At 34.0% G+C, this 17,040-nt stretch overlaps 1 protein-coding gene across 1 annotated transcript in view; it reads right to left on the bottom strand.

Annotated features, from left to right (window-relative positions):
* Positions 1–292: 292 nt before the first annotated feature.
* Positions 293–17,040, bottom strand: part of LOC138322762 (UPF0489 protein C5orf22 homolog) — a 44,004-nt gene continuing 27,256 nt past the window's right edge. Inside the window, exons 2-4 of the mRNA XM_069266851.1 lie at positions 8,093–8,154; positions 6,775–6,900; positions 293–5,384 (exon numbers count right to left, since the gene is read on the bottom strand). Of these exons, the coding sequence (XP_069122952.1) occupies positions 4,134–5,384; positions 6,775–6,900; positions 8,093–8,154 (1,439 nt within the window). The 3' untranslated portion in view covers positions 293–4,133. The remainder of the gene's footprint in view (positions 5,385–6,774; positions 6,901–8,092; positions 8,155–17,040) is intronic.

Genomic DNA, 17,040 nt, shown 5'->3' on the forward strand with positions numbered 1-17,040 from the left:
TACCAGTAACTACAGTATCAAGGATAGTTACTAATGGAACAGCTATATACCAAGTAAAGACATGTACCAGTAACTACAGTATCAAGGATAGTTACTATGGAACAATAAAAGTAAAGACATGTACGTATACAGTATCAAGGATAGTTACTAATGGAACAGCTATATACCAAATAAAGACATGTACCTGTAACTACAGTATCAAGGATAGTTACTAATGGAACAGCTATATACCAAGTAAAGACATGTACCAGTAACTATACAGTAAATCAAGGATAGTTACGTATATGGATAGTTACTATGGAATAACAATATCCCAAGTAAAGACATGTACCAGTAACTACAGTATCAAGGATAGTTACTATGGAACAGCTATATACCAAGTAAAGACATGTACCTGTAACTACAGTATCAAGGATAGTTACTAAAGGAACAACTATATACCAAGTAAAGACATGTACCTGTAACTACAGTATCAAGAATAGTTACTAATGGAACAGCTATATACCAAGTAAATACATGTACCAGTAACTACAGTATCAAGGATAGTTACTAATGGAACAACTATATACCAAGTAAATACATGTACCAGTAACTATAGTATCAAGAATAGTTACTAATGGAACAGCTATATACCAAGTAAATACATGTACCAGTAACTACAGTATCAAGGATAGTTACTAATGGAACAACTATATACCAAGTAAATACATGTACCAGTAACTATAGTATCAAGAATAGTTACTAATGGAACAGCTATATACCAAGTAAATACATGTACCAGTAACTACAGTATCAAGGATAGTTACTAATGGAACAACTATATACCAAGTAAATACATGTACCAGTAACTACAGTATCAAGGATAGTTACTAATGGAACAGCTATATACCAAGTAAATACATGTACCTGTAACTACAGTATCAAGGATAGTTACTAATGGAACAACTATATACCAAGTAAAGTCATATACCAGTAATTACAGTATCAAGGATAGTTACTATGGAACAACTATATACCAAGTAAAGACATGTACCTGTAATTACAGTATCAAGGATAGTTACTATGGAACAACTATATACCAAGTAAAGACATGTACCAGTAACTACAATATCAAGGATAGTTACTAATGGAACAACTATATACCAAGTAAAGTCATATACCAGTAACTACAATATCAAGGATAGTTACTAATGGAACAGCTATATACCAAGTAAAGACATGTACCTGTAACTACAATATCAAGGATAGTTACTAAAGGAACAGCTATATACCAAGTAAAGTCATATACCAGTAACTACAGTATCAAGGATAGTTACTATGGAACAGCTATATACCAAGTAAAGACATATACCTGTAACTACAGTATCAAGGATAGTTACTATGGAACAGCTATATACCAAGTAAAGACATGTACCTGTAACTACAGTATGAAGGATAGTTACTAATGGAACAGCTATATACCAAGTAAAGTTATATACCAGTAACTACAGTATCAAGGATAGTAACTATGGAACAGCTATATACCAAGTAAAGACATGTACCAGTAACTACAGTATCAAGGATAGTTACTAATGGAACAACTATATACCAAGTAAAGTTATATACCAGTAACTACAGTATCAAGGATAGTAACTATGGAACAGCTATATACCAAGTAAAGACATGTACCAGTAACTACAGTATCAAGAATAGTTACTAATGGAACAGCTATATACCAAGTAAAGACATGTACCTGTAACTACAATATCAAGGATAGTTACTAAAGGAACAGCTATATACCAAGTAAAGTTATATACCAGTAACTACAGTATCAAGGATAGTTACTATGGAACAGCTATATACCAAGTAAAGACATGTACCAGTAACTACAATATCAAGGATAGTTACTAATGGAACAAAGTAAAGACATGTACCAGTAATAACTACAGTATCAAGGGCAACATCTACTGAATCATCCACCAATAAACGCGAGTTTTGTTTATCAACAATGAATGTAAGCAAGCTCTTTACTCGTACCTGGTATAGTTTATTACATGTAACTGTTAATTTATGCGAGATACAAACTCTTGTGCATTAAATTTGCAAGAGAACTAGAATGAGAATTCAAATGTTACATAAATAATTGTATTAAATCTATGTATAAATGCTTACCCAGTATATAGTTGTATACCTGTGTAAACTATATTGAAATAACCTAGTGACTGGCCTTTAAATTAATTTAATATCATTTAGTTCATGCCTGCATCTGTAATTTGATAATAATTTACTCAATGGCTAAACTCAACTGAAACATTGATGTTGCACAGACCAATTATAAGCATTCAGACAAACCTTAATGAACAGCCTATTAATGATTTACAATCCATCCCAAACCTGGTTATAGTACACAGTTACGACAGAAGGATATGGAAAATTAAAGGTGTCCATAATACTAGGCAGCAACTGAGCTTTCAAAAGAAAGTCCAGTATGGAAACCTATTGCTTTTACAAGGACTTAGCAACTTTGAGAGAATTTATCCTAATTAGTTGTTCATTATTATGATTAGTTTTCATGGACAATACTGAAGTTTAATTTGCATTTTAATTTGCAAAAACAAATATTGCAGTACTACAAACATATACATTATACATATTATAATTATGCAAGGAGAAAACTGTTAAAACTACTAATAAAGAAAAATATAAACAATATAACATGGATATACACAAATATGCAGTACTTATCAATTTAGTTAAACTGAATATAAATATTCCCAACCATAGTGAAAATTCCTCTTCGTTGTTGTAAGCATTTCACTTTCATTCTTTCAAAGGCATGCATGTGCACATTCCTTTTTTATTGAATAAGCACCAGGATTTGTTTCCAAGAGATAGTAACTTATAATTGACAGTTTTGTTAGCTGAAAGGTGTTTATAGATTAAGGTGATTTTCAAACTGACTGATGATGATAGAAAGTCTTACTATAGATAATATAATAAGTGGTCAAATTAAATACATCTTATACCAACTGTCTGCATTGCATAGGATATCATCAACTAGACCAGAAAATATACACAGCTTTGGTTAAACATTAAGCTTTTGGTGAAATATTCTATATAGAGAATAATATTGAAATATCTTTAATAGATGGATGGACTTGGCTTACTTTCATGAATAGAAGATGTCAAAAGCACAGGTAATAATTAGTCATGTGATATACACCCATATATAACCCACCTACGGGGCAAAACAAAAATAAAAATGCAATATGCACAATTCTTACTATCTCTGTAAAGAGATATTACATCATGTGTTGAAACCCCATATACCTACATATAAATGATATGATAATCCTTATCTAGTTCCTCCTCTTATAACCGAACTTGATTATTTTCTATGATGTGTGCATTCAATTAGATAAACCAATGCTCTAGAACAGACAGTAAGTTAAGAAATTGTAAAAAATTATTCAGATACACCAGATACATGTATTATCACTGTGATTGCCCCATCAGGTTCTCCAGTTCTCCTAAAACCACCATGCTGTTAAACCACAGACCTTACCAAGCCTCTGACGACATGTACTTAATAGACCTGAACTTATAAACTAACATTCAACTGTGGTCAGTATTGAAACCACATACCATAACTAACTTTCACATGTATACAAAGTTATCGCCAATGTTACTTACCGTATTCGACCAAATAAGCGCCTATGTCCCTATATACACCCCTCCTCTTTTTTGAGGCCTCAACTTTATTTGCCTGGGCAAAATTAAAGACTAAAACTACACAAAACTATGTAAGTTTGCAATTATTTTGTCTGATTAAGCCCCTTTTCATTTTTTTCAATTTTTTAAATGCCCTGGGCGAATATGTACAACATCTATATCTAAAAGATCTTCTCATTTTTCAAGTACTGTAAACTAATTATTTTGGCGCAATGAAATTTTAGAGCAAAATTGATTCTGAACAGGTAAGCATAATGATGGATTTGTGAAATCACCATAATGGCTAATGTTACACGCTTTGTACCCTTACAGTATCATCCAAACAGTAATCCTCTACAGCACTATTTTACTATCCTCTAATTAAATATAGTCACCTTACACTCGTACCTGATTTCCAACCAATAACTAGTAATCAATATGCATCATTTCGGAGATACCTTGTGTCGGCTCGGCCATCCTTTCTTTCCGCCAAGTAAACTGGAATCGTAACGTACCTGAATATTACCAAATGTCACATTGAGCACTTTGAGTACATCATTCTCTATCCTATTAAAATAGCGCCTAGGTGTATACCCGTCTCTCACAGATCTACATACAGAGGTCATTGATATTTTCTTGGACTTCACTGCCGAGAGCATCTGCTGTAGGAGTTTGGTCCTGTGCTGGATCTCTGATAGCCTGGGAATGTGTGTGTCTACCGCTGATTGGCCAGGGTAGTTCACACCATTGCACACATTGAAGCTGAATTTGTTGACCAATTTACTAGATCTAGGTGAGGAAGTTAGACAAAATCCAACATATTGTAAAGATCTAAGTTGTCTGAGACTCTGCTGTTTGAGGTTATTTATCAAATGTTTTAAGATTTTTTCACTATGTTGTGTCTTTCTGCTACAAGCTACTGGATTCTTTGTCTGCGGCCATAAATATTTCTTGATGGCAGATTCTGCTTCCTTAACTAGATTGGTTGAAGTTTCTTTACATTTCTCATAGGATAAACTTTGGTTCTTTTTATTCAATGACTTACTAGTATCTATTGCACTTTTATTTGTGCCTGGCTTACTCCCTTGACCTTTCAGCTGACTAGCACTCCCTTTGGGAGGCAGGACAGCTTTAGAACTGCTGCTACAGGTTGGTAATTTCCTCAGAGTTCCAAGCACATTAACGAGTAAGCGATCAGCTTCCTGTTCCTGGATGGAGCCTTGTGGACAGAACAGTTTCTGTATTATACCATCTAACTTGTGAATTGTTTCCATTGTCATGTTGGCATCCAGCAATGGCTTAGAGGCGTAGGTACAACCGTAATAATCCTCATCTATGTCCAGTAAAACGGTTTCACCGGGCGACACTAATTTATTGTTATTCAGTTTCTGGAAAGCAATATCTTCTCTAATTTCTTTGTAGAAAAATGACTTTTTCACATGACAGAGATGGGAGCTTATTGAAATGCTCCTCTCTGTGGCATGATGCAGCGGTAAATAAATACAACTCTGGCCATTTTTTGTGCTGTTATGGTAACACAGACAGAAGACCTTGATCTTGTCTTTGTGAGGACCGTCCACTTGTGCCCAGCCTACCTCCACCTCTCCTGTTTGTTCTTGACCCTCATGTCTGTGTTCTGTCCACTTCGGCCATATCCAGATCACCTTCCTAATCAAACCAGCCATTGCCGCTTCCTTAAAACAATATTTTTGTTTGTTATTTTATTGTTTTATTTTTCAATAATAAAATTACTTGTCAATAAAATTGAATGATAATGTTTACAATCAAATTAGGTAACTCTCTTTTCTTTTCATTTGCATTAAAGACAAGAGATCCCAGAGGGATCTTGGCGCCCACCAAAGAATGATCTATGTCTGACAATGGAAAGAGGGATCTTTTCCCTGCTTTTCAAACTTTTTCGAACACACTACGTATAAAATTTGAGACAGATCACTATAGTACTTTCTAAAAAATAGTGGTAACAAACTTCAACAATGAAATCAAAGATGGCGGCCGTGCAGCCATCTTGTTGACCTATCATTTACAAAATGCAATTAGCACAACTAGGGCCCTAGAGGCCTTCATATAAAATTTGAGAGAGATCCCTTCAGTACGTTTTTTTAGAAATAGCAATAAAAAACTTTAACTACCAAAATCCAAGATGGCTGCCAGGTGGCCATCTTGTTGACCGATTGGTTCCAAAACGCAATATGTGCAAGGGACATGGGGGGACCTACATATGAAATTTGAGACAGATCCCTTCAATACTTTCTGAGAAATAGTGGTAACAATCTTTAACTATCAAAATCCAAGATGGCCGCCTGGCAGCCATCTTGTTGACTGATCGGTCCCAAAAAGCAATATGCATAAGTAGGGCCCTAGGGGAACCTATGTACGTATGCAATTTGCATGAGATCTCTTCAATACTCTCTGAGAAATAGTGGTAACAAACTTCCACTACCAAAATCCAAGCCTGGCAGCCATCTTGTTGACCGATCGGTCCCAAAATGCAATATGCACAACTAGGGCCCTAGGGGAACCTACATATGAAATTTGAGAAAGATCCCTTCAGCACTTTTTGAGAAATAGTGGTAACAAACTTTAACTATCAAAATCCAAGATGGCCGCCTGGCAGCCATCTTGTTGACTGATCAGTCCCAAAATGATATATGCACAACAAGGGCCATAGGGAAACCTACATATGAAATTTGAAAAAGATCCCTTTAGTACTTTCTGAGAAATAGCGGTAACAAGAATTGTTAATGGACGGACCACGGACCACGGACGAAAGGCAATTTGAATAGCCCACCATCTGATGATGGTGGACTAATAAATACAAAGCATGTGAAAAGTTTTCAATAATGTAAATTAAACCTCTTTTTGGTGTACAGATATACTATAGTTTGCTGGGTTTTTTTAAATATTCCTTTTTTAGTAAATATAATTACAACGATAAAACATTTAAGCAATTTTTTTAAACTCTTCAACTTTCAGCATATAAAGTACACCTGTTACATCACATTAATAATATAAAATTCTTGTGTTATACATATATCTTAAAAGACTGAATATGCAGTTACTGACCACAATGAATGCATCATTTCTCTGCATCATTATGTGCAGTTCCTTATTATCCTTGGGTGCGCGCCATGCAGGGTAACGACTCAGGAAAAAAGGCGGGGCCATATCACTATGGCCATCTATATGGATCTAAAAATAAATATTAAGTAATTATATACTAGATTTGTTATATGAAATAATGTAATGTTGCATGGTTACTGCAGATCATATATTAACTATTTTGAACAAACAGTTTTTAATGTAAAATGATAATTGCATTCTCATGATATTCCACGGTTTTAATCATATTTATAGCCACCTCTGATATATGTCAATACAAATTAAAACTGAAGGCTCTTTCTGCAACAACAGATGAGACAAGTAGTTTGTCTTTTGATGCACATCAAAAGAATCAAATAACGGTACATGGTAACTGTGTGGCTTATGAGTTGGGCATCACTCTCTTTGTAGTCATCAAAGGAAGTCTTTGCAGGCCTGTGATCATGATTGGTCAGATTTTTTCTTCTGGCCTACCAATGAGATAGTCCAGGGTGGATGATATAACGTCAGATTCACCCCTGAAGTATCCAGGATGATGCATACCTCACTGGCCAGCTGGTTTTTTTTTTATGGATTTTATTGGTTTCTGTTTACTGTGTGTATCATTTTCATTATTTGATATTTTTTTCTATGAATGTCATCAAGTCCTAATATAATTGTCTGTGAAGCAGTCAAAATTTTATTGCTTTCTCAATCTCTTAGGCCAAATAAAAAAATATTTTTGTTTCTGGTAACACCCTTTAAAAATGAAGGGTCGGTAGGTAGGATTTTTTTTTGGATTTTTTTTTTAAATATTATTTCTCTTCATCCCAGTCTTGCAGTGAAAAACTGAAGCAGACTTTATTCACCCTTATATAAACCATGAATTGGATTTGATTCCCAGGAGACTATTGTTGTCTTAGATTTACAGAATTTGTACCACAATTCTGGATTTTGTGAAAAACCAAACAAATTTTAGGTGGTTATTTGTTTGCTTGAGGACAAAACTGATAAAAAGTTGTTTAATAGGCACTGATTTCATAGGGTCAGTCAGGTTACCGGAAACACAAATATTTTTTGTTTGGACTTATATGATCTTAAAAACTGATATTTCATAATAATTTTAACAGTAAGGAGAAAATACAGTGGCTGAACCAGGGTTTATACTCCAGACCTCTAAACACAAGCTAGGTGGTCTATTGATTAAGCTACATATGCATGTACCACACAAATGATTAATCCTCTCTCAACCTATGTACCAATTACATTGTATGCCACATGTCTTCGAATCAATTTATCTTACCAGGGTGTTTCCATGTTGAGGTATATGTCCATTTTTGGCTGCCTCAAACCACACAGGAAGAACTGAAATATAAAGAACATCATGAAAAATACATAATGTTACCTAGCTTTACTTCCTTTGAATACAAAATAATATTTGAATGAAGTCATCATTATATGGATGCTCCACCGCCGACAGAGCAAAAATGATATACTCATCATTTGAACAATAATTGGTGTTTAATCGTGTATATGTTGTCTAATTAACACAAAAAAATATTATAAAATTATATATTTTGCTTGTGGTGCATGCGCAATCAGTACTTCATTCCATATAGGATATAGTGCCACGGAATTTTTTCGGGGTGCAATTGATTATTTCTTCATATTTTTAACTTGAAGTAAAATAAGAAGCTGAATTTTTTTAATGGTGGTAATGGTGTAAAGTAAGTAACTTTTGTAACTGAAGAAAAATATTAAATCGTCTGCTCCTGTTTTTGATGGTGAAAAAAATACTATTTGTCAGCGGTGGAACATCTTAAAAGATGTTTTAATCCAAGTATAATTATGTAAATAAGACTTTTAATTTCTTGTCTGGAAAAACACAATTGGTCAATGAATTATTATGAAATGAAGGTCATATAACATACAATCAAAACAAAGACATTCAGCAACTGTGTCGCAACCAACATTATTGAAAACATTGCAAGCGTGTACTATTATAACAACCGATCAAGATAACCCACAGTGACTGTGTTTGGGAGGGTCTCGTATGTCTACGAGTGCAAAGACTTCGAATTCTAGAAAGGAGGGAGGAGTGTAGCGGGATTTGACTGGGTCTATCATCGGTGACCAGCTGGTAGCTCAGTCAGTAGAGCACTCAGCTAGTGTTCGGAGGGTCCCGTTTCGAATCCTGGTCTGGCCGCTACATTTTCTCCTCTCCTGTTACACTTTAAAGACTGCGCTAGGAGAACATATATACATGTAGTACACCCTAGCACTCTCTCACCATTGTGGAAAAAAAAACGATTATTGGGATCTGGAACGATTACATACAGATACAGACAGAATCATGTTGCATTTACTAGTAAGACTACTATACATGTCAATGTCACATCTGTTTCTTATATATATTAATGATTTCCACCAATACATGCAGCACAGTACACTAAGATTATTCGCAAACGACAGTTTATATACAAAACAATAAAAAACAAAGACGACACAATAAAACTACAGAAAGATTTGGACGTAGCAGCACAATGGGAAACTAAGTGGCTAAAGAAATTTCATCCAGATAAATGCAACATCATCAGTGTTACACCAAAACGCAACAAAATACATGACAACTACACACTCCACAATCACACACTCGAGCAAGTAAACTCAAGTTAATATTAAGGACTAACACTACAAAAAAACCTAAAATGGGACATACACATAAACAATATCACTGCAAACGCAAACAGATCACTAGGGTTTTTAAAGTGCAACTTAAAAATTTATTCACCACATATAAAAGAACACGCATACAAAGCACTAGTCTGACCCAAACTGGAATACTGCTCTTCCATATGGGATCCCCACAACACAAACCAAATCCAACAGATCGAAAAAACGAAACGCAGAGCAGCAACATAGTACGTAAACAACAAATATCATGACACTAGTTCAGTTACAAACATGAAACATAAACTCAACTGGCCAACATTATATTACAGACACGACGGCTCCACACGAGATTAATACTTTTCTACAAGATAATACACAATAAAGTTGCCGTCGAATACCAGACCTTACTCATTCCAGCAGACCACAGAACTAGACACTCCAATCCACACTCCTTCAGACAAATCTCTGCTACAAAGGACACCTACAAATATTCATTTTTCCCACAAACAATAAGGCGTTCAGAGAACACCCCATAGGATCAAGCAGTGTGTTCTCCATGGTGTGTTCTCCATTTGCCCACTTTTTAGAGAACAAAGAAAAGTGTTAGTATAGGAAAACAATGGAAAACCAATTATAGTCAGTTCCATAATAATTTTTACCTGTGCTTACCTGTGTTCGTCTACCTGAGCTACCTCTAGTTTGTCAAAAGTGTGGAAATAAAGAGATATCAATATATATGTAAACAGTAGAGTACTATATAATATTTTGTGCTTTTTGACAGACAACTATAAATAATATTTTATATGTTACATCTTTATAAATTTCACTATTAGAATGGTGGATTAAAGAAAAAAATGTGTCAGATTAAAAAAAAAACTGTTGCAATTTCAAGAATTAGTTTTAAAAAATATGTGATATTAAGTGATACACAAATTCCATTGTCACTATTATAAAGACTTTGTCAAGACAATACTGCTTGTATTTATATATGTATGTTGGCATGTGCACTTATATAGCTACAGATCGATATAGAGAATATAGCGTATGTCACAAGATATTCAATTCTATAAGATGATGCATGTGACAATATACATGTACATATATAATATTATACATTTGTACTTGTATCTAGTTAATGATATCATATACAGTTGTATACTCTATATATATCAAACTGCACAGATGTCTCCAAATTCCAATTCTACAGTGACAAGAAAGTTAAACATACTGTATATATATTTGTATGTTAGATATTGAGAAAATTAAAATATTTTTCATCAAAGATGTTATTTTTTTGGAAAAATCCAGAAGGTCGCAAAATATCAGTCAATATGTAATATTTTGGATTTATTGAGATATCTTTTGTTTTAAATGTTACACTGCGAAAGTGTAAGCTGCAAAACTTACATTTGCATTTGAATTTGCATGATTTGACAAGTAATTTTGTCATGTATATACATGTATAATGCGCATCCCTCTTATCACACTATAAAAACCTAAGCATTTCTACAGAATATAGACTTCTGCAGATGAGAGAATGTGAATGTTATTGAGATAATTGTTTAGCAAGTGATAGTTTGAACACTGATTTTTATGGAGGCGCAGCCTGCCATCATGTAATCACTCTGGTTTTCAATTATCACCGGAACACTATACCTTGGTAATCCTATCGACAGTTTCCGGAACTACGGGAGATAACTTTACACTGTGTATTACAACGTACGTTGTGTATTATACAGCAGTCAGAGGTTCTCCGTTTATTACATGTTTCAGTCACATTATAATTTCCCACTTAATTACTTTAGACTTATTTTCAATGTTACAATTAGTTATTAGTTATTTTCACCGAAAGTGTGTCTCAATATCGGTACTTATACTAGTGAGTGCGCTGCATCTCGATCTGTTAGCCTTACTAACCTACGGCAGACTAACTTGCAAACCGCGAATCTAACAGTAATTGCATATAAACTTGTTTGTAAGTAAAAATAATTCAACTGACAATAAATGCCTTTTCAATTACGTGTATTTAATCGAATATTGATAGGCCTATCCACTAATATTTTATAAAAAAATGAACTAGAATTCCCCAAACTAACGAACATGTCAACAAAAACAGTCCGTACAAAGGGAGACAACTGTTACAAACTCTGCCGACGCACTCCAATGCAGAGTGTTAAATCACACATGTGTTCACTGCTTCACTCATGTTACCGTGGACGCCATCATGGCTTCTGCTGTTGATATTACGGTATATATTTGTAATTATAAGTACGATGTCATGATATTTAAATATCACAGGCCTAAAAGGATATAATCTGACAATGATTTTGACGATTTTTTATTCAATTTGACCGAACGAAAATCTGACGTACATGAAAAACGGCGAGGTCCCGTACTATCGCCATTACCTGACGCCGTGTTGGTCCTGGAATGGCTGGCGAGTTTACAGCCGTGAGTGTTGATAATTTTGTTAAAAACTTGCTGTCAAAACTTCAATAATCCTATTATATGTTTCATTTACAGTTGATCAGATCATTTTCGTGCATTTTTCAACGGCAAATAATGTACTAACATCCTACAATAAACACATTACTCGGAACGATAGAAAGTGAAAGAAGCGGTGAACGGACGGTGAATCGGCACGGACAAAGCAGCAATAACAGTGTTTTACAGAGCAAATATATTGATGGAGCCACGATACAAATATTGATTAGTTTGTTTACGATATTTCAGGTAATTTGCGCATATATTGTGTTTAAGTTATAAAAAAAACGGCAATATTTTGAGTATTTCCGACAAAGAAAATCGCCCATTTTCTGACATGTAAACGTTTTAATTAATTTTTGAAGTCCTCATGTCGAATAATATTTGGAAATGATAGCATCACTGTATAATTTGATTCATTCTGAAGCAACATTATTAACAAAACATTTCTCAAAAATAAACATAAAAGTACGGCGGCACAGAAGTGACACGAAAAATATTTTTTTAATGTAGGACCCCCCAAAAAATAAAATTTATATAGGGTGAAAAATATTTTTTCTTTTACGTGCTCACGTAAAACTTATTACGTGAGCACGTAAAACGTTTACGTACTCAAGTAAAACAGTTTGTGTAAGACAAGAAATATTTTTTATGTATGGTGAAAAATATTTTTTTTTATGTGGGACGAAAAATGTTGGTTTTTTTTATGTAAGACAAAAATATTTTTTTATGTAAGGTGAAATATATTTTTTTCTTGTTTTAACAATATCTTGTTTATTTGCAGATGTTGTATATTCTATACAAAGGGATATTCCGTTAAGATATTAAAGGATTTGTGCAGCCAAAATATTGTTTTGATAATACGTCAGGATATTGCTTTGGATGAATGAAAAATTAAGTCCCACCCAACGAATCGCCTAGCTTTTAGCGCTATCGGTTGGTTTTGGTCGTGATTTACGGGTAGTGTCGACTACGGTTCAGAGATAATGAGATACTGATGTAGATATTTTCAGTTTCAAAACATTCCATTTACACCATTTCAAACATTCAAACAAGCATATATCTAACTTTAGATTAGATAATCTGTCCAATTTGATAGCGATATCAAAATGATGTTCGGATCAGTCTGGACTGAGATTTAGATAGCATATTATATAAATTTCTGTGTAATAAAAAAAACCAGTATAATGTAACACTATCTTATTACTTATTATTGTTTTTTATTTCAAATTTCTACCATAACGATGCAAATACGTCACAGTTTTTGAGTAAAAGTAAAATGTGGACGGTTATTAGTTATGTGATATTGGAGTGACAATACCGAACTTATACCGAAAATAATATGTATATCTATATTGTTGCCTTTGAAACTTTATCCATAACGTTTACTAAAAAGCAGAAATACATCAATGATATTTCTGATATGTGTTTCTAAATTACAGTATAAGTGTAGATTTAAATTCATAATTTCAAAATTATACTAAATCCTTAAAATAGTATATCTATTGTCGATCCTTTTGTATATCATACCGAGATTTAATAGTATGATATATGAACATTTATCGTATAATCCAAAAAGTAACCACACATTGTGTTCAAATGAAAAAATAAAATTACTTGTATACAGGCATCATAAATAGATATGAAATGTTGTACCTTTTCAAAATTATACTTGGTGATATTTATATAAGTATATTTAGTGTGGTAATGCTGTAACCCTTCTTGTATGACTATACATGTAGATTCGAAACAGTGAAAATACTAGAACGAATATACGTACCCGGCCTACTATACCTTTCTAAAGACGACACCATTTTCTGTCAAAAAGTCTTTTGAGCTACAATATTGCAGCTATGAAAATACATGCTTAGAATTTTTCCTAAAACCTTAGAAATTACGGGTGATTGCTATATTCCACGATTCCGTAATTACAGTACTAGACTGGAATAATTTTTAAGGTTAAATCTTTAGTTGAAATAGTTCTTAGAACCATTTTTGTTTCTGAATAAGTCAACTTCCATTATTGTTTTACCTGTGTACGACATATATATATGTAATATATATTCCTAGGTACATGTATTATCAGGGATATTTTATTTCCATTTGCTTTTACATCTTCATTTTAAAAATGGAGGTGACAATAAAAAACCTAGAACCTAGAGCATAGATGTACGGGATTTCCATAATTCAAGTCACAATCCAATTAACGGATGTCCTAACCTGATTGACAGTAAGACAATAGCAAATACCCGACATAGTCCACCGAATAGCAAATTGCCCGCGGCCAGGTACTTACAGGTGAGTTCGATGAATGGCGTTTGGTACAGGTAAACAACATCCTGGCCCAGGTATTACATAACCATCAAACCAAAGACATGGCTAATTATATATCTATATAGGGGTATCTACTCGTATATCGATTAAAAATTGAAAGCGACCGCACAGTCTGAAAAAATAGTTTGTTTTGCTAATATCGCAATATTTAGATCTTTTATAATATCAAAAATAAATTCTTTCTACCACATGTTGAAACGTTTTACGGTATTGTAATAAATGTATCTCAATTTATTCGGTTAGCAACACACAACACAATGTTGGTAATGATCAATCATCGGTGTGTATGTACAGAAACATATACACCGTATACATATATGTATATATGTTTCTGGTATGTACGTCAATACTTTAATAAAGGATTTCTGAAATTGTTTCATAAAATTTCATTTTACAGTCACAAACTTTGTAATTCACAATGTATCAAAGATACAGACTACAGGAAAATATTATGTAATTAAAGCTTATTCGTTGTTGAACTCCTCGACAAAAAAAAATCGAAACTTTTATTTCTGTGTGGATTTTCTTTCATAATTACACGAAGATACCTGTTATTAGAGCATAAATTAGAGTATTTGAAACATCGAATTTCACTCTTTTAGTTATTTACATTCGAGCCAAAGTTATTGTATGATTAACTTCACTCAAAAGTAATCATAAAAAATCGTTGATCGGCTTTTCCTGTGACCGTCGATGTAAGTGATAGCACATCAGTTATAGTACAGCTATAAGCCACGGACTATTATGATGTCACACGGTTTAGAGCTAGAACATATGCATAATCGGGCGGTCAGAAGTTTGGACCTCGATATCGACGGTTTACAGGTTATTCCGGTCGCGCGCGGCACGGAGAGGTTTCTACACGTGCTAATAAAGCCATTTCCAGCATAAACTGAAATTATAATTTTTGACTGCACAATTCCTTTAACTAGTACTTTCATTGCAACAAAATGTAATATTCCAATCCAGTATTAACTTCTGAAATTGAAATCAGGGGTATCAATGTTTATAATATCCTGAGTTGGGTTAGATGTTTTAATGGAATATCCCTTGAGAGGAAATTGGACATTGATTTCAACTTCACCTTACACTGTTGTTAACATTGACAGATTGACACTGGATTTGGCAATATTTGATTGTTGAGTTCATTAATGGCATGGACGGCCTCCAATGTATGTTGTGTGTAGCATGCACAGACTGCGCTGTATTTGTTGGGTCTTCTTGTATAGTGGAACTCTTGTCCTTTCATTGTGCTACATGTATTATGATATCACTGGAACATGCCGCTGAAGACACCCAAGCATCCCAACACACCTGGTCACATTAAACTGACAATGGGTCAGCCAGTCGTTCTACTGCCAGTATATGCTGAGCTCAGCAGGAGCATAACTACCACTTTCATACACTTTGCCCAGATGGTAGAAAGTTCAAACCATGATTGAAATTTCAAAACATGTAAAAACCAACACAAACTTTCAAAAGGAATATATATTAGTCTTGCATCATTTTTATTCTATATATCATTATTCATTGTTCATATTTATTTCGCATACAATATTTTCACGATCTTTGGAGCATTTGTTTTTAACAACTTTATAAGATTTAACATTTCCATGATTTAACCAATTTGCAAATATTTGATCCACATTATTCTATAATAAACAACAGTCATTCTGCGAAAGCACAGAATTTTCAATCTGTTATTTCAATCCATATTGATTGAAAATAACCTGAACATGTACTATTACCTCTTTTATGATATATCTTTAATATTTCAATATATCATTACCCTGTCTAGAATCTGAGCTACGCCTCCTTCAGTACTTTCAGTACTTTGATTTTATAATAGATCATATTTCGGATGGTTTGAACATGTCAAATTATGAACGTTAAAGTAAGATTTTTGGTGGCAAATTGGCTCGACGGGATTCCTAATAAATATTATTGTAGAATTGTCATAGAGGCGATTTCTAATGAAAAGAGGCATAAACATAAACTGCATGATTACATAATTATTACCATAAACTATTTTTGTAAATATGTTGAATGTGGATTTTTAGCCCACCATCATCAGATGGTGGGCTATTCAAATCGCCTTTCGTCCGTCGTCCGTCGTCCGTCCGTCCGTCCGTTAACAATTCTTGTTACCTCTATTTCTAAGAAAGTACGAAAGGGATCTTTTTCAAATTTCATATGTAGGTTCCCCTATAGCCCTAGTTGTGCAGGCGGCAGGCGGCCATCTTGGATTTTTATAGTTAAAGTTTGTTACCGCTATTTCTCAGAAAGTACTGAAGGGATCTTTCTCAAATTTCATATGTAGGTTTCCCTAGGACCCTAGTTATGCATATTACATTTTGGGACCGATCGGTCAACAAGATGGCTGACAGGCGGCCATCTTGGATTTTGATAGTTAAAGTTTGTTACCGCTATTTCTCAGAAAGTACTGAAGGGATCTTTCTCAAATTTCATATGTAGGTTCCCCTAGGACCCTAGTTCTGCATATTACAATTTAAGACTGATCGTTTATCAAGATGGCCGACAGACGGCCATCTTAGATTTTGATAGTTAAAGTTTGTTACCGCCATTTCTGAGAAAGTACAGAAGGGATCTTTCTCAAATTTCATATGTAGGTTCCCCTAGGAACCTAGTTGTGCATATTGTGTTTTGATACTGATTTGCCAACAAGATGGCTGCCAGACCGCCATCTTGGATTTTGGTAGTGTAAGTTTGTTACCACTATTTCTCAGAAAGTATTGAAGG

The sequence above is a fragment of the Argopecten irradians genome, chromosome 5, assembly GCF_041381155.1.
Source record: "Argopecten irradians isolate NY chromosome 5, Ai_NY, whole genome shotgun sequence".
Taxonomy (NCBI): Eukaryota; Metazoa; Mollusca; class Bivalvia; order Pectinida; family Pectinidae; genus Argopecten; species Argopecten irradians.